The sequence below is a fragment of the Triticum urartu genome, chromosome 3 (genome assembly GCF_003073215.2).
Source record: "Triticum urartu cultivar G1812 chromosome 3, Tu2.1, whole genome shotgun sequence".
Lineage (NCBI taxonomy): Eukaryota > Viridiplantae > Streptophyta > Magnoliopsida > Poales > Poaceae > Triticum > Triticum urartu.
This window is the reverse complement of record NC_053024.1, coordinates 284,195,308-284,222,396: the sequence shown is the minus strand read 5'-3', so window position 1 is coordinate 284,222,396 and position 27,089 is coordinate 284,195,308. Positions and strand designations below refer to the sequence as shown.

Below are 27,089 nucleotides of genomic sequence, written 5' to 3'. Positions count from 1 at the left end.
TTAGCTAGTCATTTATTTCTAGGGGTTTGTTGTGTTGTGCCCCTAGCCAGAGTTGTTTTGCTTTTTATGGCACTTGCTTCTTTTTCACTTGTTTTGCTTTTTATGGCACTTGCTTCTTTTCTTTGTCCTTAAACTTACGACGCTGTTAGATACTTGGTGCGGTTGCTTTATAATATAAAGCGGTGAAAACCCTTTTTCGTCATGAATATGCAGTTGGAAGAGTTTGACACATCGAAAGATGCGCACTAGATTTTCTGGAACATCCTAGGCGCCTAACACTGATGTCATCCTACATATCCTTTCTTTTTTGTGAATGGTCATTCTACATATCACGATCCATGATTAGTTGCAGGCGCAGGGAGGGTTCATCCCGCTTCGCATGTTAGACTATGGTCTGCCTCTCCATGTAAGCCTCCGTGCTCTCATTGCGAGCATCAGTAGCAGGCTTCTTGTCTGGCTGATCGCCTGATCTCGCTAGCCATTTCTTAAGATGTCATCTCTGGACGCAAATGATGTGTATCCGCAGGAAATACATTCGACCTGAAATATTGGGCAAAGTCCGTGAGACAGCTACAGCAGAAATGTGACAGTTTCAAGTTTTATCAAACCCCTAAGCCTAAAAGCTGCTGCACTTTTTAAAATGCTGTGAACTAAACCATCTGCAGGTCGGCTCTAAACTTTAGAATGTTCAAAGAAATCTTTCAAGTAAATATAATAAAAAAAGTTATTACTAAAGATATTTTACTGAATCCCAATAGGTTAACCAAATCACTAGCCAGCCCATACACTTGCATGGGCTTTCAAAGAGAGAAAGGTTCTGAAAAAAATGTAGTGTTACAAGGAAAACTTGTATGAATTAGATATATAGAAAATACTTGCAAATACGCTTTTTGATGACTATAACCAAAACATGTACCAGATTGCCTTGGTTGGCTAGAAAGCACCTAGAAAGCAATTAGATTCTTTTGATTAATGACTGATTAAGGTATCGCTGGGTAGCTCAATGGTGGGCATACATGTTTGTTACATCTAGTACCTGAGTTCTAATTTCATCATCCACTTTAAGAATATGTTTCCTTTCCTGTTGGTCTATGTCTAATTACTGATTAGAAGGTTTACATGTAAGTGCACTCTTCCAATTCTGTTAGATACTTGCGACTATATGTATTACAATTACGTGATAGCATGATGACCTGATAGTTGTAAGAATGGTTGCAGCAAAAACTTCAGGCTTTATCATATTGCTATCTGGGGTTAGTTCGGAGACCATATACCAATTGTTATTGCTTAACTGGAATGCATTCTGTCCAGCATAAAATTTACAGAAAAACTTAAATTAAATCTGCACACATGTATCTTATCTGCAGCCATTTTTTGTGAAAATTTGTCCCACACATATTGATAGACTTAATTGAAATTGATGCACACTGTTCAACATAACATGTATCTCTATATAAGACCTAATACATCCACAATCCTTCATATGAGATCCAAAACACACATAATGCGGATAGATAACTTTCTAGATAGATCTTTTTTGATTAACACGCAAATTTGTAACTATTTTCTCATATAAGATATATAAGATAGTAGCTTTACGAGAGACCCAATTGTTAGATGGACAACACTAGTTAGCAGCACCACACGGTGGTGTTCCATGCGGTGGTTTCCTCGCACTCTCTTACATGCAACTATGACACATAAGCATGACATCAGCAAAAGATTCTTTAAAATCCAAATTTTAAAAAAGTTCTATCTAACAAAACCGTTAACCCAAATTTGTAACTATTTTCTCATATAAGATACTCCCTCTGTTCACTTTTGTAAGGCCTTAAAGACATTTCAGACAATGTGCAAAATAGCCTATTTTCAGTTGTCTAAAATGACTTATAAAAGTAAACGGAGGGAGTATATAAGATAGTAGCTTTACAAGAGACCCAATTGTTAAATGGACAACACTAGTTAGCAGCACCACACGGTGGTCTTCCCATGCGGTGGTTTCCTCCCACTCTCTTACATGCAACTACGAGGCCCACGTCCCCCCGTCGCTCCCATGCGGGCGACACGGGCGGATCGTGAACCCCTAGCGCCGCCGCCACCAAAAAATCAATCCTCCTCTCCGCCGCTGCCGGAGGAAGCTGCAGGGCGAAGCCGCTGCGGCCGACGGCGGCGGCGGGGACCTTGCTCGCGTCGTGGGGATGTCCTCAGGCACGACGGAGTCTCCCTTGGCGGTGGCGGTGGCGGCGGCGGCGATGTTTTGGGCGGCTGCTCGGTTCCGGCAGGTCAGGCCGGTGGCCAGCCTCCTCGTCTGCGCGCCGTATTGCTGCCGCTCGAGCGCAGCGCTGGAGTGCGGGGCGGGCCGGCACGGCGTGATGGCAGGCCGGTCGTTGCCGTTTTCATCAGATCTAGCGCCTGGAGCTGCGGGCTGTGGACAGCGTGGGTCGTTGTCCTCCGCCGTGACGTCGATGGCGTCGGCTTGGTGGAGGCAGCGGTGTGGTGGCGGCCTTATGCTCTTATCGCATCACGGCAACGTTCTGCTTGATCAGTCCTCCTCGATCTAGCCGTCGACGTGTTCCGGAACTACTGCCGGAGATCTTGCCCAAGGATACCTGGATCGGATAGTATCCGGTCGTTTGCGTCCATATCAGCCTATGTGGCTCCAGGAGGGCGTGGCGCGAAGCTCTGCTATTTGTTTACACCATGGGACATGTCGGCATCTCGATTTCCATGGCACAGAAAACGGCGGAGAAAGTCTTGATGGCTGAGATTGGAGGATCAGTAAGGCGGAGGGGTCCTTGACAGCGATGGAGTAAGCCAGGTGTTTGATAACTTTCAGTACCAGCAGTGTCAAGTGGGGGCGACAACACTGGAGGATTTCATTTTTTGGTGGTGCTCCTCGGGTGCCGACTCATGACTTTCAGGGTGAAAACCTAAGGTCTGGCCTTCAATGGTTGTGCCTGGCAATTGCCTTGTTGAAGGTATTGCTTTGAGAGCTCGGTCTTTCTTCAAGGTGAAAACCTATGATCTTGGATCGGGCGACGATGGCACGTGTGTACTGTTTCCTTCTTGAAGGCGTGTCGCTTTTGGAGACCTTTTATGTTTGGGCCAATTCCAGTTCTGCCCCTAACTCGAACCCACTACTCAGTTTTGCCCCTAATTTTCAGGTATGCTCAGTTTTGCCCCTCCGCCGTTAGTGTCACTTATAGAAATGCCCTTTTGCGCCGTTACCGTCCGGTCAAAGTACTTTGACCATCCAGAAAAAAATAGCAAAAAAAATCAAAAAAATATGAAATTTGGTGGGATCAAAGATAGTCATGTCCGCAAGGCGCGTGCACATTTTTGTGTTGGTTGGACACTCCGGGAGCTCGTGGCAAAGGAAAACAAAAATAATTTATGCCTATGAACAGTAAATTCGAAAAAAATAGCAAAAAAGTTCAAAAAATTTTGAATTTATTTGGCGTCAAAGAGGCTTGAGTGCACAAAGTGCTTGCAAGTTTTGGTGATCAAATGACGTACGGGGCGCTCTAGAGAAGAAAAAACAAAATAGTGCATTTTTTCAAAGTTTTTTTGAGCTAAAATTTGTTTTTTTTCTCCACGAGCTCCTACAATGTCCAAACACAACAAAACGTGCACACATCTTGCGCACCTGAATATCTTGAGTCCCACGAAATTTCATATTTTTTTGATTTTTTTTCTATTTTTTTTTGAATTTACTGCTCGCATGCGTACAAAATTTATGTTTTCCTTTGACACGAGCTCCCGGAGTGTCCGAACGGCATGAAAATGTGCACGCGCCTTGCGGACATGACTATCTTCGATCCCACCAAATTTCATATTTTTTTGATTTTTTTTGCTATTTTTTCAGGACGGTCAAAGACCTTTGACCGGACGGTAACGGCAGAGAAGGACATTTCTATAAGTGAAACTAACGGCGGAGGGGCAAAACTGAGCATACCTAAAAATTAGGGGCAAAACTGAGTAGTGGGTTCGAGTTAAGGGCATAGATGTAAATGTCCCTTTATGTTTTTCAGGTGTCGTCTTTGGTGGTGGTTTGTGTGCTGCTGCTGAGAGGAGTTGATCACTGTGGCGAGGTCTTTTTCTCATTTCTTTTTTGTTTTCTTTTCGGGTTGTGTGCATCCTGGATGTCTTCAAGACTTCTTGTTGGTGCAGAGGCTGGGTGTAATTGGTATCTTCGCGATATTAATATATTCCCCTTTTCAAAAAAATAACACATAAGCATGACATCAGCAAAAGATTCTTTAAAATCCACATTTTTAAAAAGTTTTATCTAACAAAACCGTTAACCCGGTTGATGATCCGCTTTCATCATTAGCTTCCCCGCGGCGAGCTCTTCAAAATGGATCCCATGTCGGCATATTTCTGTAACTTTTTTTTCGTCTATACTTGTCAGATTACTATCACTTACTTGCATATTATTACCTACTTAGTTGTCAGATTGAATTAGCTTTGTTGCCAGATTGTTGAACGCAGAAAAGATATCGACTAAAAGGTGCAGTACAAGGGTCCGGCGGCGCAGATCTACCGCCGGGAGGTTGCGCAGTGAGGAGCTGCAGCTAGGGCGGCACGGTGGAGCGACTTTGCTGTGAGGATGCAGGAGTGCGCCGGAGGCCGCTCGATCTTCTCCGTTCTCCAGCGGGCGCGTGGGGGCTTGGTCATGGCTGGGAACCGAGGTGGTTCGTGGCCTCGGGTGGCATTTCTCTAGTCCATGTTGGCATGGTGCTCGACAAGTGATGAGGACATCAATACTATTGTTACACCCACAGCCCCTGCTGCTATACATACTGGACCAATTACTAGAGCTCGCGCACGCCAATTGAATTATCAGGTACTTGCGTTTCTTGGTAACGATTCTAATGCTTATGAGAATATGATGCTGCCTAAATTGGATACATTTGTTTTGCTTACAAATAAAGGGCCTGGCTTGGACAAGAAAGATGAACCTTGGAGCAAGTTCAAGCATGGAGATGATGGCATGCGAAGGGGATCAAGAACGGAGTTAGAAGTGATGATTTCAAGACTTTGAAGCCACCATAAGGAGTACATGAAGCCTTGGACGAAATATACAAGATGCCACTTCATAAATTTCGTCCAGAGACTATTCTAGGTGCTGCGTCACCTTATTATTGGGCCAGGCCCATGTATTTTCGAAATACTTAAGTATAGGCTGTTTTTAGAGTCCGTATGTGTGGGGAAACAAGAGTTAGGGTTGGTTTCGGACCCCTCCTCCAAGGACCACGAAATTCTGCCCTCTCTTCTCCATATATACAGCCCTTAGGGCATCGTTTAGACTTTGGGTTTTGTTTAGACTAAAAGTTCACCATAGCTGCAACTTCGCGTACTTCGTTTGTGTTCAACGACCAGACCAAGACGTCACAGAACCCCACCTTCATTAATAAAGCTTTCCTCTTTTATTCGCAATATCCAGATTGCAATCTCAGTTTCTTGCTTGTTCTTCGTTTGCTCGCAGGAAATAGACTCTCGTGGTCAGGTTGATCGTGCTCCGGTGTGGTCAATAACCCTCGGAAGTTGGTTTAGCGATTGCTAAGGCGCGACGTCTTCGCACGTTCGTAGCCGGATCGTCAAAGTCGACTCCCACAGAAAACGATATCTATCTCATCGAAACATCGGGACACCTTCGCCTCTATCAACTGGTATCAGATTTCCAGGTTGCTCGGTGAGATTTTACAGTTTTTCATAGTTTAGATCGAGTCTGTTTTTCATACCTACAGTCCAGAAAAAGCCAAAAAAATTAGGGTTAGGTTGAAGTGGCGCCAAGCTTCTGGCATTCTCTATGACAAGAGAGTGCCACAAAAGCTAAAAGGCAAGTTCTACAGGACGGCGGTTCGACCCGCAATGTTGTATGGCGCGGAGTGTTGGCCGACTAAAAGGCGACATGTTCAACAGTTAGGTGTGACGGAGATGCGTATGTTGAGATGGATGTGTGGCCACACGAGGAAGGATCGAGTACGGAATGATGATATACGAGATAGAGTTGGGGTAGCACCAATTGAGGAGAAGCTTGTCCAACATCGTCTGAGATGGTTTGGGCATATTCAGCGCAGGCCTGCAGAAGCTCCAGTACATAGCGGACGGCTAAAGCGTGCGGAGAATGTCAAGAGAGGGCGGGGTAGACCGAATTTGACATGGGAGGAGTCCGTTAAGAGAGACCTGAAGGATTGGAGTATCACCAAAGAGCTAGCTATGGACAGGGGTGCGTGGAAGCTTGGTATCCATGTGCCAGAGCCATGAGTTGGTTGCGAGATCTTATGGATTTCACCTCTAGCCTACCCCAACTTGTTTGGGACTAAAGGCTTTGTTGTTGTTGTTGTTTTGTTGTTGTCATCATATCCGAACCAATCTGAACCTTTGCATAATCTTTTTAGGGTTTTGCATTGTTCAATTTGCGGTTGCATCGTCGTGTCTAGTTGCTGATCTTAGCGTCTAGTTTCCTTTAGAGTTTCGAGTTCTGTTCACAAGTTGTCACACCGCCGCCGCACCATCGTCATCGTTCCTACCACATACCACCACCACCAACATATTCCTTACCGCTGCCATATACATCCGCCTGTCCACCACCAATCCGAGTCAACATATACATCCGCCTGTCCACCACCAATCCGAGTCCACATATACATCCGCCTGTCCACCACCAATCCGAGTCCACATATACATCCGCCTGTCCACCACCAATCCGAGTCCACATATATATCTACCTGTCCACCACCAATCCGAGTTGTTTTCATATTAGGTTTGTTTTCAGGATCCATCTAGTTTTCATTTTGTGTTTCCTTGACTGAGTAGGTCTCGAAAAAAAAGTCTGGAGACCCCCGGGCAGTTTTTAGGCCAAAATTTCGGCGAGCAAAAATATTTTTTCCCTATCCTATTTTTAGGCTTTTCTGAGTCTTTTGAGCCACGTGCCATCAGTGATATTTTGTCGCACTTTTTCGTCGTCGCTATCCTGATTTCCGAAAAAAAAAATTCATGCCCATCCTGTCAGTTTGACGAGGGAAGAGTTTTGAGACACTCGCCATTATAGTGTTTTTTTGCAAAAAAAAGAGCGCAAAAAAAAGGAGCGCCAAAAAAACAGCGTGAAAAAAAAGTTCCAGAGTGTGCTTTTCCCTTGTTTACGTGCAGCGCCGTGATTTTGTTAGTGTTCTAGGCTCGCGTCTCTAGCACGATCTAGCCTAGGACCAGCACAGTATCGTCGTTGAGCGTTTATTCAACTTTGCATCTCTGAATTGATTATTACTGACTCTTTTTGCTACCATATTATAAGCCTTCCCAGCTCCACATACATCTACGTCATGCGTTTGATTTTCCCTGGTAATCGCTCTATCCAAGCTTTGAGAGTTTTGACTATGACGGGTGCCGATCACCGCCTGCTGCTGGGTAAGAACTGGTAAGAATTTGAGATTTGTTTGACGGATTTGTGACACCCACCACCACCTCTTGTTAGTAGTCTGTAGGATCATATTCTTGTGTGTTTCTATTGCTGCTAACCATGGCAGGATCACAAGCCGACGAGACTGACTGGGAGAACATGACGAATAAGGAGTTGCATGATAAATTTCAGCAAATGATGAGTGGACAGGGGCAAGATGTGCTAAACAGATTTGAAGAGGCCATGAAGAAGATAGATGGCATGAACAAGACGTTCGAAACAAAGCTGAATAACAAGTTTAATGAATTGCCCCTAACGCACCTCTTCAACTATTGTTTCAGATTGTTTCAGATTGTGATACTAAATTTCTTAGCCACTTTTGAAGATGTTTATGGGCTAAGTTGGGGACTAAACTGCTTTTTAGTACTACTTGTCACCCCCAAACTGATGGACAAACTGAAGTAGTCAATAGAACATTGTGTACTATGCTTAGGGCTGTTTTGAAGAATAATAAGAAATTGTAGGAAGAATGCTTGCCTCATATTGAATTTGCTTATAATCGTTCATTGCATTTTACTACTAAGATGTGCCCTTTTGAAGTTGTGTATGGTTTCCTACCTCGTGCACCTATTGATTTGTTGCCTCTTCCATCTTCGAAGAAGGTTAATTTTGATGCTAAAGAACGTGCTGAATTGATTTTAAAAATGCATGAGTTAACTAAGGAAAACATTGAGCATATGAATGCTAAATATAAACTTGCAGGAGATCTTGTTTGCACCTGAAGATCTTGTTTGGTTACATTTGCGCAAGGATAGATTTCCTAATTTGCGCAAATCAAAGTTAATGCCACGTGCTGATGGTCCTTTTAAGATGTTAGAGAAAATAAATGATAATGCATATAAACTTGAGCTGCCTGCGGATTTTGGGGTTAGTCCCACTTTTAACATTGTAGATTTGAAGTCTTATTTAGGTGAGGAAGATGAGCTTTCGTCGAGGACGACTTCATTTCAAGAAGGGGAGGATGATGAGGATATCAATACCATTGTTACACCCACAGCCCCTGCTGCTATACATACTGGACCAATTACTAGAGCTCACGCACGCCAATTGAATTATCAGGTACTAGCGTTTCTTGGTAACGATTCTAATGCTCGTGAGAATATGATGCTGCCTAAATTGGATACATTTGTTTTGCTTACAAATGAAGGGCCTAGCTTGGACAAGAAAGATGAATCTTGAAGCAAGTTCAAGCATGGAGATGATGGCATGAGTAAGGGGATCAAGAACGGAGTTACAAGTGATGATTTCAGGACTTTAAAGCCACCATAAGGAGTGCATGAAGTCTTGAACGAAATATACAAGATGCCACTTCATAAATTTCGTCCAGAAGCTATTCTAGGTGCTGTGTCACCTTATTATTGGCCCAGGCCTATATATTTTCGAAATACTTAAGTATAGGCTGTTTTTAGAGTCCGTATGTGTGGGGAAACAAGAGTTAGGGTTAGTTTTGGACCCCTCCTCCAAGGGCCACGAAATTCCCCCCTTTCTCCTCCATATATACAGCCCTTAGGGCATCGTTTAGACTAAAAGTTCGCCATAGCTGCAACTTCACGTACTTCGTTTGTGTCCAACGACCAGACCAAGACGTCACAGAACCCCACCTTCATTAATAAAGCTTTCCTCTTTTATTCGCAATATCCAGATTGCAATCTCAGTTTCTTGCTTGTTCTTCGTTTGCTCGCAGGAAATAGACCCTCGTGGTCAGGTTGATCGTGCTCCGGCGTGGTCAATAACCCTCGGAAGTTGGTTTAGCGATTGCTAAGGCGCGACGTCTTCGCACGTTCGTAGTCGGATCGTCAAAGTCGACTCTCACAGAAAACGATATCTATCTCATCGAAACATCGGGACACCTTCGTCTCTATCAACAAGGATTGGTATTCATGTTGCGTCCGATGATCCAGCTTTCGGTCGGCGGTTGGCAGATCCAGCAGCTGGTGCTGGTCGGTGGCCTTCGCAAGGTGCGGTTGGCTACTTCGACGATGGGTTTCTTTGACTGCGAGCTGGCTCTGGTGGTGCTAGGTGGGCGCCGCCATGAGATGTGCGGATGAGGTGGTGTTGGGTGCTTGGGTGAAAACCCTGTCTCGGTCATGGCCGTGAGTAGCGATGGGGGCGGTCGTGGCCATCGCTTACATTCTTGTAGGCATCGATGTTTTGCTGCCATACCCCTCCTGTGTGGATCGATGCAGCTCCTGGGACAACCGTTGATCTTGTTTGATCGGGACGAGGATGGCACCTTGGTGTTGTATTCCCCCATGGGGGCTTCGTCTTTGGAGTTGTGTACTGGCATGCGGGACCAGTGGAAGACGGCAGTCTTGGTGTCGAGGCTTCTGTGGCAACGATGATGAGGGAGCAATGTTGGAGACATGGCTATGGTTGAGGTAGTCGGCTCTTTGCCAGTGTGTTCGCACGATTGCCTCGGCCGGTTTGTTGTTGCGAAGTCGAAGCTGTGGTGGCGGATCTTGATGGCTATGGTTGAGGTAACGGGCAGCAGGTGGTTCGTTTGATGATCTTCTACAGTGCCAGTCATGCCTAGTTCTTTGTGGTCTCCTTCAGAGTCGGAGTTGTGTTGTCTGGTCGCAGGTGGCCGAGTTCTGGCGCGGATCTTCATGCATCTTCACACAGCTTCTACAATGTGGGTTGGGTCGACGATCACCTAAGGTGAAGTTGGAGTCTTTTGCTCAGGGTTTATGGATGGCGATGACGCTTCTAGGGGAGGGATGATGACGATGACGCCTACATGCTGTCTCGACGAGGCCCCGTTGGAGTGGTGTGCGTGGGGTATCTTATGCGTGTCGCTCAGCGGTGGTGATGGTTTTTACCCGGTTCTCCATAATTAACTCGGCAATCTAGTTTTCACTCGGTTTTCCCCAATTAACCGAACAATTCTTTTCTTCCTAGTGAATGTTGCCATTTCGAAAGAAAAAAAGAACATGCCCAGAGCTTCCGACCCCGCTAGTGTGTAGTGACTTTGGGCCCATGGCCAATGTATCTTCCCTGCCCACTTACCCCTTCATGGGTGGACCTATATATACCTTTCCCCCTCCTCCAATCTTGGGCTAGCAAAGTAGAACTAGACATTAGAGCCTTGTGGGATTCCTCCATTGTGGAGATAACTCCTCTCATGGAGAAGAAGGCCTTCTCTTGAGGGGAAGACTCCATAGGAGTATCAAGACCTCCGCTTGAGGAGAAGTCCGTTGAAACGTCAAGTTCTCTTTGTCCTCGGACTTGGGGAAGCACCCTAGCTTTGTTCCATCTCTCTCTAGTGGATGTATTTATCCTAATGTATCTTGTGTTGCAACATGTGTGTTGATTTGTGCTTCTTTCCCTTGTGATTCCTCTCGTTTTCCCTCGTGTTCTTCACGTCCTTCCTCAAATCTACCTCCAATTCATGAAGATCGAGCCACCCTAAGGTCTGCCCTACATCATTTGGTATCATGAGCAAGGTTGCCACGATTTGGAGCACCCCCCCCCCCCCACACACACACACTATTCTAGCCTATTTTTTGTTTCGTTCTTGCCTAATTAGAAAAATCCCCACCCAAAACTAGCCATACCCAATTTCTTGTGATTTGCTTGGTTTTGATCCATGGATCTCTTGCAAAACTTGTTGATCGGCCTTCCATTGCATTCCTATGGCCCATTTTTTTCCTTTACCCTATCAATTTTGAACTGGAAATCGAGTTTTCCCGCCCCCGTGTTTCGATCTGGAATTTTCAGGTCAAACCCACACCTTCTCTGCGAAGACCGGAACTTTCGAACAATCTGGAACTTCCACCCCCTACCCCAGAACTTTTGGAATTTCCAGAGAGCACGCTAGAAATTTCAGCATCTTCACCGTTTTGGCCATAACTTTCACTACGGACTCCTATTTGAGTGTTCTTGGTCTTGTTTGGCCGAGAAAAATTTGGAGGAACTTCATCGACACCGTACACCTCCACCAACCATCGTGATCGAGTCATCGCTTCATCACTCATGCATCAACGGAGTGACCATTTCGAACCATCTACATCAATAACCACCAAGTACATCATCACCAACAACCAGTTCATCCTTTGACACCTTCAACCGGAAGCAAAGCTGGTCATCCCCGACTTCATGAAAGGTTAAAGCCCCGTTCAGAAGCTCTCTGGCTTAACCAGGTTCACACGGGAGCTGCGAAGCGTTCGGCAGCAGCACTGCACCGTCGGCATGGGCCAGAGAGGAGAGGCGCAGGCTGGTCTGACTATGGGGTCGCGCGGTCGCTGGTTCGCTCGAGAGGGCTTCTTCAGATCGAAATTGTACCCAGGCCACTTCGGAATGGCATTCTCCTGTAAATTCAACCAACTCCGGCTTCATCATTTGGAGAAGCTACGCTTCCACGGCTCCACGAAATTGCACGCAAGGAGGGATGGCTTCGCGAAGCGGACTTCTTGGAACTGCGGCATTCAGGCCGGCTCCGCGCGCGGAGCCGGTGAAGTTGGGAGCCGGCAAGCTTCTGAATGGGGCCTAAGTGTGACGAAGGTATCCATTTCGTCACAAACTTTGCCTTCCCTTGACATTACCTTTGTGAGCAATACCCTTTGCAATATCCTTTGCAACAATTGAGCTTTAGGGAAGTCTCTAATTCCTAAATATAAGGGAACAAAATTCTATGTTTGCAACAAAGAACATGAAACAATTCAATTAGCAACGACTATAACAACAAACAGGTGGGTGCAACTCAGCACATGCAAATGGAGATTTGAAAGCCCAGAGTTGCATCAATCAAGCAAGCATTCAAAAGGAGGATAGACTCCTGATAGCTAGGAATCATAACTTCAAGCCTCAACTGCAGTGGTTGTGGCATGAGTTGCGCATCAATTTGTCTATTCAGTGAAAATATGTTACACATGTATGAATCTTGGGGATTCTTTTGAAGTGCATAACAGCTCATTATCTCTACTACTTAAAAAGAACGTAAGGTTCCCATTTCACCTTTCTTCCCACCACCCCTTCGTCCAACCTTCCATGTACATGATAATCAATCACCTTAATTTACTTACCTTCTGAACCAATTCCACTTTAATTTACTTACCAAACTTCTAATCAAAATATAAGGTAATTCACGGGCAGAATTTGATGAACATTTATTTACACAATCGCATAATTATTGACAGGTAAATCACAAGCTAACGTACTAGAATATTTATATCCCAATTGCAACGCACGGGCATTGTTCTAGTGAATTTTTAAAACCCTTTGAACCCACCTTACAACAAGAACATTAATCATCCCTAAAAGCAAATAGTATTTGATTTAAATTAAAACGACCAGATGGCACAAGTAATGTGGAAAGCACCACAGCATACAACCATGAATAAAAATAAAGTAAGCGCTTCATAAACGCGGAAAAAGAACATGGAAATACCTGATAGCGATCTCCACAGCTGGCATGAATGATATCAAGTATGCCTACTTTCTTTTCTGTGCATCTTCTACACCGGGCCTCAGTCATCTAGTTAAAACGAACAGAAACACAAATTAAACTTTGGCTGAAAACTCGGTTACTGTACTGGATATTCTTCATTATCTGGCTGTGACGCCCGGGTAATTAAGCTACAGTGATCCTCTGCTAGTGATGCCACGTCACCTCGATTATAGTTGCTAATCTCAAGTTAGTTCGAAAACGATTCAAATTCAAATTCAAAATCAGTCAAACAATAAAAGTTTTCAATTATTAAAACTAAAATGTTCGGAGTGAGCCAAATATTGCCTAGGTAATTATAGTGGAGAAGCCACATTTCTATAAAATAATTAAAAGCACTAAACAAAATAAAATAGTGGCTTAAACAAATAATTAAATGCATTTTTAAATATTAAAACATTAAACTATTTTATTAGGTATGAGAAATTAATGTGGCAGTAGAGTATTTATAAATACTAATTTAGGGGCTAGTGGTATATTTAGTAAAACTAAAAATAAAGTAAAACTAAAATAGGAAAGAACCCCCCCCTCCCACTAGGCTCCGGCCCAGCAAGCCACCGGCCCAACTGGGCCATCCCCAGCCAGGCCGGCCCACCTCGGCCTACACATACCCCCCGTAACCCTAGCCATAACCACCCATCGCCCACTCTCCCGTCGCCCCCACGCCCCCACTCGCTCCCCCACGTTCCCCCACTCCCCTCGCTACCTGCTCCTCTGCCCGATCTGGATCGGGGCAGACCCCCGATCCCATCGGCCCGACGCCGCCGCCGATTCCCGTCGCCACCGCACTGGCACCCCTCGCCGGACCGCTCCGCCGTCGCCCCTCCTGCTGCCTCGGCCCGTCACTCTCCTCCCCAATTCCCCCCCCCACCGGTCTCCAACGCGCCTCGCCGCTCCCTGGATGTCGACGTCGCCGTCGCCGGAGGCCACCTCGCCGTCCACCTCCTCGACACCTTGTCGGAGCTGCCGTGCCGCTGCACCTCGTCACCGACGCCGTCTTCTCCGTCTCCTCCCCGCAAACCGCTGCCTCAGTCCCTACAATCCCCTGTGAGCTCCTCCTCTCCTCGCACTCCCTCCTCTCACGGTCACCGCGCGCCCGCGCCGCCCGGCACGCCGTTCGCACTCCGCGCTCCTGGCCACGCTCCCACGAGCCCTTGCCACATCCGTCCGCACCCCTGTGGCACCCCTGAACGCCCGCCCGCACTTGTTGCCGCCCCGGGACGCGGCCTCCTCTCCGCCCGCCCGCCTTGGCCGCCTCTTGCCACGCCGTGGATGCGCCCAGCCGCGTGTGCTTGGCCCGGCGACCGCGACCCCCTACCACCGGCATCCCCCTGCTCCGGCGCCCGGCATCAGACGCCCGCGCCAACACCCTGGGGGCTCCATCGCCCGTTCGGGCTGTGCCCTGCATCCGGCGCCCGATAAGCCCCTGTGGGCCAATGACAAGTGGGCCTAGCCCCAGAACGGTTTAAAAAAATAATGAAATTAATTAATTAATTAATTAATTAACTTAATTAATTCTTATTAAATTAACCAATTAAGATTAATTAACCTAAAGATTAATTAACTTATTTAACTACTGTTAATTAGCTAAATAATTAGTATGACAGTGGGGCCCACCCCCCTAATTAATTGTGATTAGTTTAATTAACCTGTTTAATTAATATGTGTCACTGACCAGTGGGACCCACTGGTCAGGTTGATCAGTCAACTCTGTTGACTGCTGACATCAGCATGACATCATGCTGATGTCATTAATTCATTTTCGAATTAAATTAAATAATTAATTAAATTCCAAAAATTAATAAAATCCTTAGAAAATCATAACTTTTAATCCGTAACTCAGATTAAATTATTTTCAACATGAAAGTTGCTCAGAATGACGAGACGAACCCGGATACGCAGCCCGTTCGTTCGCCACGCACCCCTAACATATCAAACTCGCAACTTTTCCCCTCCGGCTCCTCTGCCCGAAAACGCGAAACGCCGGGGATACTTTCCCGGATGTGTCCTCCCTTCACCGGTATCATCACATACCGTGTTAGGGCATCTCTAGCACCACTACTTGTCATGTCATGCATCGCTATGCATCTGCTTGCTTAAATATTTATTGTTTCTCCCCCCCCCCTTCTCTCGATAGACACCGAGACCGACGCTGCCGGTGACCCCCCAGTTCGACTACGGTGTTGACGACCCCTCCTTCTTGTCTGAGCAACCAGGCAAGCCCCCCCTTTGATCATCAGATATCGCCTACTCTTCTCTATACTGCTTGCATTAGAGTAGTATAGCATGTTACTGCTTTCAGTTAATCCTATACTGCTGCATAGCCTATCCTTGCTACTACTGTTGTTACCTTACCTGCTATCCTACTGCTTAGTATAAGATGCTAGTGTTCCATCAGTGGCCCTACACTCTTGTCCGTCTGCCATGCTATACTACTGGGCCGTGATCGCTCGGGGGTGATCACGGGCTTATACTATATACTATACACTGTTACATTACCTGTGATACTGTTCGGAGATGGGGGCTGAAGGGGCAAGTGGCTCCATCCCGGTAGAGGTGGGCCTGGGTTCCCGACGGCCCCCGACTGTTACTTTGTGGCGGAGCGACAGGGCAGGTTCAGACCACCTAGGAGAGAGGTGGGCCTGGCCCTGGTCGGCGTTCGCGGATACTTAACACGCTAAACGAGATCTGGGTATTTGATCTGAGTCTGGCCATCTGGCTTATACGCACTAACCATCCACGCGGGAGTAGTTATGGGTATCCCGGCGTCATGGTATCAGTCGAAGCCTTCGTGACATCAGCGACTGAGCGGCGCGCGCCGGATTGGAACGTAAGCCTGCTCTTGTATTAAGGGGGCTAGTTCTGCTTCCGGCCGCGTTCGCAACGTGCAGGTGTGCTAAGGGCGATGGGCCCAGACCCCTGTGCGCTTAGGTTTAAACCGGCGTGCTGACCTCTCTGTTGTGCCTAGGTGGGGCTGCGACGTGTTGATCTTTCGCAGCCGGGCATGACCCCGAAAAGTGTGTCCGGCCAAATGGGATCAAGCGTGTTGGGGTATGTGGTGCACCCCTGCAGGGAAGTTAATCTATTCGAATAGCCGTGATCTTCGGTAACAGGACAACTTGGAGTTGTACCTTGACCTTATGACAACTAGAACCGGATACTTAATAAAACACACCCTTCCAAGTGCCAGATACAACCGGTGATCGCTCTCTAACAGGGCGACGAGGGGAGGATCATCGGTTAGGATTATGTTATGCGATGCGATGCTACTTGGTGGATTTACCTTCTGCTCTCTTTTACATGCTGCAAGATGGAGGTGGCCAGAAGCGTACCCTTCGATAGGACTAGCTATCCCCCTCTTATTCCGGCTTTCTACAGTACAGTCCACATATGATACCCTTATTCCATTTGATACCAGTGCATATATATGTAGTGTAGCTCCTTGCTTGCGAGTACTTTAGATGAGTACTCACGGTTGCTTTCTCCTTCTTTTTCCTCTATCCCTTCTACCTGGTTGTCGCAATCAGATGTTGGAGCCTAGGAGCCAGACGCCACCTTCGATGACGACTCCTACTACACCGGAGGTGCCTACTACTGCGTGCTGCCCGCTGATGACGACCAGGAGTAGTTTAGGAGGATCCCAGGCAGGAGGCCTGCGCCTCTTTCGATCTGTATCCCAGTTTGTGCTAGCCTTCTTAAGGCAAACTTGTTTAACTTATGTCTGTACTCAGATATTGTTGCTTCCGCTGACTTGTCTATGATCGAGCTCTTGTATTCGAACCCTCGAGGCCCCTGGCTTGTAATATGATGCTTGTATGACTTATTTTATTTGTAGAGTTGTGTTGTGATATCTTCCCGTGAGTCCCTGATCTTGATCGTACATGTTTGTGTGTATGATTAGTGTACGGTCAAATCGGGGGCGTCACAAGTTGGTATCAGAGCCGACTGCCTGTAGGAATCCCCCTTCTCAACTCCTTGGCCGAAGTCGAGTCTAGACATTGCAAAACTTTTACTAACATGGTTGTGTGTCTTACGGGCACACGTCGCCATTGGGAGGTATTAGGATCTTTTACTCCTCGACCTTTATTCTGGGACTCTGATCTCTCCTCTATTCGGGTTAAAGGAATTTTGCTAAATCTAACATTAGGATCTCGTTATCACCTCCACCCGGAGAGCCCCTTATTACTGATGATCGTCTGCCACGTGAAGACCCTGAAGATACTCTCCGCTGTTAACCCGAGAACTTGTGTTCATCGCGTTTGCAATTCCCCTTCCACCGTGAACCCTTATGGATAACTACTTGCAGTTGTTATTCTTACATTCATCCCCAGTTGGTCTTGTTATTACAAGATACCCTGAAAAGTTCATCATTGTTTCGATAATCCTTTGAGCTTACTGCCTTGCTGTTCTTTGTCACTTGACCCTACGGATAATTCTCGCACTTATCGAGTATCCGCTCATCCCCCAGTTGATTCATGTATGTCACCAATCTTCGATATACCATTCGATCTTCCGAAAATCCTCAGGAGCCTATTGCTCTTGAAATTCTTGCTTGCTTGCATTATGGTTAATCCCATAAGTCTCGTAATCTTAATGGCATCCCTTGTCATTATCATTTTGAGTCTATTGATTCAATATGAGTGCGAATGTTCACAATCATCAGTCGAGTCCTAGGATTATCTTTCCGGCTCAGACGTCATTTTGAACATGAGCTGGTTCTCGACCAAATTATCTGTCGTCGATTGTGCCTCTGGTATATTCAATTGATCCATCCTTGATCAGAGCGTCTGCTTCTGATCCCTTGTTTTGGACATCATAATTCCTTTGGTATCTAAACCTCGAATTATTCAGATGTTCTATAAAATGATAACCGTGCATTTTTCTTCGTCTGATTGAGTACCGATACTCACATCAGCTCCGTTGTGGATTGCCCGATCCATTGTTGGATTTCATCTGACCTCGTCCTTCATATTCAATAACCTTGTGAGCCTTTCCACGGGTACATAATGCCTTTGGTAAATTGTATCCTCTGCTTTGTCAACCATGCTCTGCTTTCGGACTTGTGTTAATTACTCTTGAAACTTGTGGTATATGTTTCTAAGAAGCTCCTATGGGTTGAACATATGCTTTCTCTAAACCGTGTGAACCCGGAAGTTTTCACGAGTCATACTCTTTTGGTGCTTCGCCAGATAAAATTTCAACACTGCAACTTCATCGAACGCGAGAAGTGAATGAAAGGTTATGCATTGGAGAAGTGGGAGTCGACCTTGAACTTTGTGTTCATGCCCATGGACGCGATGTAGATCCTATCATGGAAGCTTCTTGTAACTATTTCCTTTATATAATATCCTTTGCTATCGGTGAATTGATCCTTTGCAATCATGGTTCCGACCATGTTCTCCTTTAAATACCATTTTCGATGCAAGTGTAAGCACTTGTCTTCTGTGGACCAATACCCCGGTCCAACCTCTACTTTGATCCGTCTTTGGGTATTACCCCCCTGGTATCTCGAGATTATCTTGGAACTGCATAACTTCTTATGAGTTCTTCATCAAGTACTACATTCTCATTGATTACAGTTTTCATGGGCTCTGAGTTATTATACACTCAAAGACACCGATAACTGAACCGAGTCTGCCCTACGGTTCAACAACTCTTGATAATCTTCTTTAAGTCCGAGTTTGAACTCGATCACGTAAATCCTAGCCTGCTCGGCTATATCATTATCGTGCCAATTTTAACTGTGCTACCTGGTCCTTAACCCCGGAGCACAACTTTCGATGATGAGCTAAGATTACGCCGATCTCCCTCGTCATTCCATTTCGCCTTGAACAACAAGCTTGATTTCAAGTTTGTGTCCTACCCATGGTTCCAATAACCTTCCGCTTCATCATTCCTTTGACCTGATGTCACCGCTGATTGATTACATCTTCATGAAATCTCTCGACAAATGTGTCGTGATCATCATCGACCTTATGAGCTCTTCCAGGATATCAATTGAGTTCATGATGAGAAATACTATCCTTGCCCCCGCTGATTTGTGTTATTTTTGACCACTTTATTGCCTTCCGTTCAACACAAACTTGTTCGTGTTTTGTGTTATACCTTGAGTTCCCTGCTATCTAGCATTTGTTCTTCTTTACCTTGGAGTATTACCATCTTTTAATATCAAGGATGTTGTGAGGATTGCTCCTCCTCTTAAGAATTCTTGGTATAGTGATACTTCTCATCATCACCATTCTTTCTTGGTCCTCGCGTTGATTCCAACCGGGGTACCAACAAGTGAACGGTGCTGTTTGGATTCTGCCTTTCTAGTAATCCTATTGCTTTGAATAATGGTCGGCCATTCATTCTTAGACTATTGATTATTGAATCACCCTTCTGACATTGGTCGTGCAGCCCAACCCATATTTCGGGCGCACCTTTCTACCAATGTTTAATTGTGTATGTTTTCCTCAAACATGCTTCATTATATCATTTGATCCGACAAATGATATTTCCTTGTTCACCTAATTGTAGAAATCCATCTTTTGTTAATCTCGATGAATTACCGCTGATTCCATCAGCCACCTCCTCATCCTCTCGTTGGTTTACTGATGAACTCATGTTTCGGAACTCACTTCCATAGTTCATTTCCTAAGAATCTTACAATGGCATCTCGTCAATTTGTGTCGCACCTTCTCTTCTTAGGCATCCTAAGTCTGAGGTATCCTGATTCCTAACATCGATCAGATCTGAATCTCGGTCAGATATGATGGTTGGGACATATTTCCAAGAGTTATAACATTGGTCTTTATATATCGGTAAGGTGATGTCATGCCTATCACACCTGGCCGGAGAACTTGTTATTATAGTTTCTTGTTTAGCAAGTTTAACCATTCTTCCTTGAGGAAATTATAAGACTTATTCTATAAGTTGTTCCTGATGGATCCTTTGTGCATCCAAATTCTGACTCTTACTTGATAACCATGTCAATGCTATCTCGAAGCATGTCTGTGGTACTCCGATTTTCAACAAGAACATTTGAAACCCGATGCTAAATATTTCTTGCTCAATTATCTAGACAACGTTGTATGGATAATGTCATGAAATTCCTCTCCCCTTACATAAAAGGTTTTCTAGTTTTTATCCTGTCATGGATATCATGCTCTACTTGTCCTTGGGAAGGATATAACCTTAAAATATGTGTTTAAACACATTTTCCTTTCCATTGTTCTGCTTAATCTGATAACCATATTTCCTTTCCATTGGTTGGGTTAACGTTTCTTGTGATCTATATGATCTAAGCAGTAATAATTCACTGCTTATGTAAACACCTCGTTGTACCACTCTGTCAGTAAGACCCTGTTGCTACTGATGATGACATTTCAGTAACCACTGATGGACGAGAACTTTGCCTATTGGTCCGCCTCGTTCAACGAGCAGGAAAATGGTTCTCTTCGTCCCTCGCCCTTAGTACCGATGTTGTCGTCGACATAACCGACAGACTACCCTCTGACATGCCTGGCTTACATGATCGTACAAGATGTCACCGGCCTTCATACTTTTAACCATATGGTGGGCCCATAACCCACAGTTACACAGGATCGAAACCTGACTCTCCTGTACACCCTGTTGTCAAAGTTATTCCTCGCGCTTGACTTCTTATGTAATTCACGGGCCACCTGCCAAGTGATCTATTCTGGTATCAGACACAATACTTATTCTCATTGCTCTAGACCCCTTTCACACTTTGTTTTAGGCAATGAACGATTGCCTATCCTCTTGAAACTTCTTATTGCACCGTCTTACTTGCTCTCGGTGTTTTCTTAAATTGCAATTCGAGAGTTACTTTCCGCCACCATCCCCGATGTTATCAACCAGATAGTCAACCTTTCAGAGGTTCGTTTTTCCAAAGTTACCCCTTGTCCTTCATATGTACAATGAAAACTCAAAAAAAGGGGATGATGACTTCATCGTGAGGACCTGAAGCCGTGGTATGGAGACATCAACGTTATGGATCGACCTCTTCGAGAAGACGAACCAAGACTGAGAAGATTTGTTAGGATTTCGTAACCAGACCTTTCCCCCTTAGTCCCCCTCTTAAATCTCGGGACAAGATTTCTTGTAGTGGAGGAGAATTGTGACGCCCGGGTAATTAAGCTACAGTGATCCTCTGCTAGTGATGCCACGTCACCTCGATTATAGTTGCTAATCTCAAGTTAGTTCAAAAACGATTCAGATTCAAATTCAAAATCAGTCAAACAATAAAAGTTTTCAATTATTAAAACTAAAATGTTCGGAGTGAGCCAAATATTGCCTAGGTAATTATAGTGGAGAAGCCACATTTCTATAAAATAATTAAAAGCACTAAACAAAATAAAATAGTGGCTTAAACAAATAATTAAATGCATTTTTAAATATTAAAACATTAAACTATTTTATTAGGTATGAGAAATTAATGTGGCAGTAGAGTATTTATAAATACTAATTTAGGGGCTAGTGGTATATTTAGTAAAACTAAAAATAAAGTAAAACTAAAATAGGAAAGAACCCCCCCCCCACTGGGCTCCGGCCCAGCAAGCCACCGGCCCAACTGGGCCATCCCCAGCCAGGCCGGCCCACCTCGGCCTACACATACCCCCCGTAACCCTAGCCATAACCACCCGTCGCCCCCACGCCCCCACTCGCTCCCCCACGTTCCCCCACTCCCCTCGCTACCTCCTCTGCCCGATCTGGATCGGGGCAGACCCCCGATCCCATCGGCCCGACGCCGCCGCCGATTCCTGTCGCCACCGCACTGGCGCCCCTCGCCGGACCGCTCCGCCGTCGCCCCTCCTGCTGCCTCGGCCCGTCGCTCTCCTTCCCAACTTCCCCCCCCCCACCGGTCTCCAACGCGCCTCGCCGCTCCCTGGATGTCGACGTCGCCGTCGCCGGAGGCCACCTCGCCGTCCACCTCCTCGACACCTTGTCGGAGCTGCCGTGCCGCTGCACCTCGTCACCGACGCCGTCTTCTCCGTCTCTCCCCGCGAGCCGCTGCCTCAGTCCCTACAATCCCCTATGAGCTCCCCCTCTCCTCGCACTCCCTCCTCTCACGGTCATCGCGCGCCCGCGCCGCCCAGCACGCCGTTCGCACTCGGCGCTCCTGGCCACGCTCCCACGAGCCCTTGCCACATCCGTCCGCGCCCCTGCGGCACCCCTGAACGCCCGCCCGCACTTGTTGCCGCCCCGGGACACGGCCTCCTCTCCGCCCGCCCGCCTTGGCCGCCTCTTGCCACGCCGTGGATGCGCCCAGCCGCGTGTGCTTGGCCCGGCGACCGCGACCCCCTACCACCGGCATCCCCCCTGCTCCGGCGCCCGGCATCGGACGCCCGCGCCAACACCCTGGGGGCTCCATCGCCCGTTCGGGCTGTGCCCTGCATCCGGCGCCCGATAAGCCCCTGTGGGCCAATGACAAGTGGGCCTAGCCCCAGAACGGTTTAAAAAAATAATGAAATTAATTAATTAATTAATTAACTAATTAATTAACTCAATTAATTCTTATTAAATTAACCAATTAAGATTAATTAATTTAAAGATTAATTAACTTATTTAACTACTGTTAATTAGCTAAATAATTAGTATGACAGTGGGCCCACCCCCCTAATTAATTGTGATTAGTTTAATTAACCTGTTTAATTAATATGTGTCACTGACCAGTGGGACCCACTGGTCAGGTTGACCAGTCAACTCTGTTAACTGCTGACGTTAGCATGACATCATGCTGATGTCATTAATTCATTTTCGAATTAAATTAGATAATTAATTAAATTCCAGAAATTAATAAAATCCTTAGAAAATCATAACTTTTAATCCGTAACTCGGATTAAATTATTTTCAACATGAAAATTGCTCAGAACGACGAGACGAACCCGGATACGCAGCCCGTTCGTTCGCCACGCACCCCTAACATATCAAACTCGCAACTTTTCCCCTCCGGCTCCTCTGCCCGAAAACGCGAAACGCCGGGGATACTTTCCCGGATGTGTCCTCCCTTCACCGGTATCATCACATACCGTGTTAGGGCACCTCTAGCACCACTACTTGTCATGTCATGCATCGCTATGCATCTGCTTGCTTAAATATTTATTGTTTCTCCCCCCTTCTCTCGATAGACACCGAAACCGACGCTGCCGGTGACCCCCAGTTCGACTACGGTGTTGACGACCCCTCCTTGTCTGAGCAACCAGGCAAGCCCCCCCTTTGATCACCAGATATCGCCTACTCTTCTCTATACTGCTTGCATTAGAGTAGTGTAGCATGTTACTGCTTTCAGTTAATCTTATACTGCTGCATAGCCTATCCTTGCTACTACTGTTGTTACCTTACCTGCTATCCTACTGCTTAGTATAAGATGCTAGTGTTCCATCAGTGGCCCTACACTCTTGTCCGTCTGCCATGCTATACTACTGGGCCGTGATCGCTCGGGGGTGATCACGGGCTTATACTATATACTATACACTGTTACATTGCCTGTGATACTGTTCGGAGATGGGGGCTGAAGGGGCAAGTGGCTCCATCCCGATAGAGGTGGGCCTGGGTTCCCGACGGCCCCCGACTGTTACTTTGTGGCGGAGCGACAGGGCAGGTTCAGACCACCTAGGAGAGAGGTGGGCCTGGCCCTGGTCGGCGTTCGCGGATACTTAACACGCTAAACGAGATCTGGATATTTGATCTGAGTCTGGCCATCTGGCTTATACGCACTAACCATCTACGCGGGAGTAGTTATGGGTATCCCGGCGTCGTGGTATCAGCCGAAGCCTTCGTGACGTCAGCGACTGAGCGGCGCGCGCCGGATTGGAACGTAAGCCTGCTCTTGTATTAAGGGGGCTAGTTCTGCTTCCGGCCGCGTTCGCAACGTGCAAGTGTGCTAAGGGCGATGAGCCCAGACCCCTGTGCGCTTAGGTTTAGACCGGCGTGCTGACCTCTCTGTTGTGCCTAGGTGGGGCTGCGACGTGTTGATCTTTCGCGGCCGGGCATGACCCCGAAAAGTGTGTCCGGCCAAATGGGATCAAGCGTGTTGGGGTATGTGGTGCACCCCTGCAGGGAAGTTAATCTATTCGAATAGCCGTGATCTTCGGTAACAGGACAACTTGGAGTTATACCTTGACCTTATGACATTAGAACCGGATACTTAATAAAACACACCCTTCCAAGTGCCAGATACAACCGGTGATCGCTCTCTAACTGGGCGACGAGGGGAGGATCATCGGTTAGGATTATGCTATGCGATGCGATGCTACTTGGTGGATTTACCTTCTGCTCTCTTCTACATGCTGCAAGATGGAGGTGGCCAGAAGCATACTCTTCGATAGGACTAGCTATCCCCCTCTTATTCCGGCTTTCTGCAATACAGTCCACATATGATACCCTTATTCCATTTGATACCAGTGCATACATATGTAGTGTAGCTCCTTGCTTGCGAGTACTTTGGATGAGTACTCACGGTTGGTTTCTCCTTTTTCCTCTATCCTTCTACCTGGTTGTCGCAATCAGATGTTGGAGCCTAGGAGCCAGACGCCACCTTCGACAACGACTCCTACTACACCGGAGGTGCCTACTACTGCGTGCTGCCCGTTGATGACGACCAGGAGTAGTTTAGGAGGATCCCAGGCAGGAGGCCTGCGCCTCTTTCGATCTGTATCCCAGTTTGTGCTAGCCTTCTTAAGGCAAACTTGTTTAACTTATGTCTGTACTCAGATATTGTTGCTTCCGCTGACTTGTCTATGATCGAGCTCTTGTATTCGAACCCTCGAGGCCCCTGGCTTGTAATATGATGCTTGTATGACTTATTTTATTTATAGAGTTGTGTTGTGATATCTTCCCGTAAGTCCCTGATCTTGATCGTACATGTTTGCGTGTATGATTAGTGTACGGTCAAATCGGGGGCGTCACAAGTCCCTAGCAGATTGTGAACTTAATGCATATGATGTATAATACCTGCAGCTGCCTTGATTCTTCTGATTCAGACGCTATCTCTGCTGGTGTCAACCCAGCCTGAAATGATTAGGAAGCGAGTAATTCTAGAATTTAGAGAAAATACGCACTCAAAAGGGAGTAATCAAACTGAATCAAGAGAAAATTATAATGACAGCAAGAATTTGTCGAAGTGGTCTCCTGACTCAATAGGTGGTTTCAGAAAAGAGGGGACATATCTAGTCTGAAACACTCACTAGGTGCAATTCTGGACAATTGTGCAAGTGCAACTGACTAGTATCCTTCACAATTTGAGGTTGAAAACTCAATTAGTAAGGGGAAACAAAGAAAATAAATTCCCAGAAACAGTAACGTCTGAAGCTCTTCAATTTTTCTAAACATTGCTCGAATAAATTTTAGACTAACTTCCGAAATATGAAGGACTTCTGATATTTAATAATGCAGGTGCTTGAACCAAATCAGTCCAGTACATGCCCCGGTTCAGATTTAATAGTTAAATGCCTTCAACTAAACAGAACCATTTCGGTCTCAGCAACCATGATTAGATTATAAGAGTACTAACGCACCACAAAAACTAATCTAATCACTAATGTGAAGAGATGGAAAATGGTCACTGTGAAGACCAAGATGAAAATAAGATGATTAGACCTTTAGTTCGTCAGGGGTCATCGTTAACAGAACCGGAGGATCAAGCGCCTTGTCCATTAGTCGCTTGCACAGTACAGAACTTTTCTGCATATCCAGAAAATCAATGATCTGTCAGTTTCTCGAATAATAAGACTATACAAGTGTAGAACATGTGACTTAAAAATGGCTAAGGACGCATCATAAACTGCTGAATAGTACATATGACATTGTCATTATGGAACAGCAGTACTGTAATTATAACAACAATATAATAACAATAAAAGACGCCATAGAATTACATTATACAGTTTCAAACTACTAAAATCTACCAGGTTTGTAGCCTGAAGAACTATGGTTAGCAGTAAAAACTTAGTTCGAGAAAAAATGCCTAGTCTCACCCAAATAAAAAAAGGTAGTTATAGAAAAGCCTAATATTGATGTAAGATCATTATATCTTTGGAAGGGTGAACAGGCAAAACAAAGACTCCTGCCATGAACTGTGCCTTGCCACACTTCCTTAGCATTGTTATAGTAGCAACTAGCAAGAGCACAGCTAATTCTGATTTGGGACTCTTGTTTCTGGGCTATGATGGATGCAGCTGGCTAGGCTTCACCTCTTATTTACAGCTGAAAGCAACTAGGTCAGAAGCACCTCAGTAGCTTTCTTACATCCTAAGATATCTTGACTTGACCCACTGACATGTAGCCTAAGACACGGACTCGACTCACTAGCTTACAACCTAAGGAAAAGACTTGACTGATTGACTGACTGCTGCAAGTTCTTCCCCTAACCCTTGCAAATCAGACATGAATTGATTTGGACAATCCCAATCCTAGCACGCAGCTCATGGAATTTCACCCGCCCTAATGCTTTCGTTTTGGCGTTGACACTCCCATCCACCAAGCAATCCTGGATGAAATGGTACCGTACGTCGATATGTTTGCTGCATTAGTGGAAGACTGAGTTCTTGGCCAGCGCCAAGGCGGACTTGTCGTCCACCATAGCTGATGCGGAGCATCCCTTGACCATCCCCATGGACATCCTGTCACCACCGCAAGCACGAAGAGGACCAATGACGAGAGCTCGCGCACGTGCCATCGAAACCGAGGTTAACTCCTTCCTCTTCGAACTCCATTCGAATTCACACGAGAGTTGGGTCCTACCTCAAACGAAAGTGTTGTGCATTCTTAGGTACCAAGGAGAAACCCATGAAGAAGTTAGGAGGGAGACCCAAGCACACATGGAGAAGAAGGAAGAAGGACGCGAAGGAACGGAACCTCTGGACACCCGGGGTGCCCGGACAAGAGGACCCCGGGTGCCCGGACACGAGGCCGTGGGGTGGGCAAACCCCCTTGGACACCCCGGGTGCCCGGCCATCGCCACCTGGGCGCCGCCCCTGCCTGCTCCGGGTGCCCAGCCCTTTGGCCCCTGGTGCCCGGGTCCCTCTCCAGCCGCCAGCCGCCGCGCCCCGGGTGCTCGGGCTCCTCTCCAGCCGCCAACCGCGGCCCCGGGTGCCCGAGCCCTCAACCCCCGAGTGCCCGGTCCCCCTCCAGCCGGCCCTCTGCCCGGTCCGGGTGCGCCTGGCCCTCTTCGTCCCGATT

At 46.4% G+C, this 27,089-nt stretch overlaps 1 protein-coding gene across 2 annotated transcripts in view; it reads right to left on the bottom strand.

The window, feature by feature from the left end:
• Positions 1–153: 153 nt before the first annotated feature.
• Positions 154–27,089, bottom strand: part of LOC125543820 — a 38,331-nt gene continuing 11,395 nt past the window's right edge. The window contains exons 5-8 of one of the 2 annotated variants that reach the window (XM_048707303.1): positions 25,509–25,592; positions 24,864–24,920; positions 12,849–12,935; positions 154–540 (exon numbers count right to left, since the gene is read on the bottom strand). In XM_048707303.1, the coding sequence (XP_048563260.1) occupies positions 475–540; positions 12,849–12,935; positions 24,864–24,920; positions 25,509–25,592 (294 nt within the window). In that variant the 3' untranslated portion in view covers positions 154–474. The remainder of the gene's footprint in view (positions 541–12,848; positions 12,936–24,863; positions 24,921–25,508; positions 25,593–27,089) is intronic. The other variant, XM_048707304.1, reaches the window with a different exon arrangement.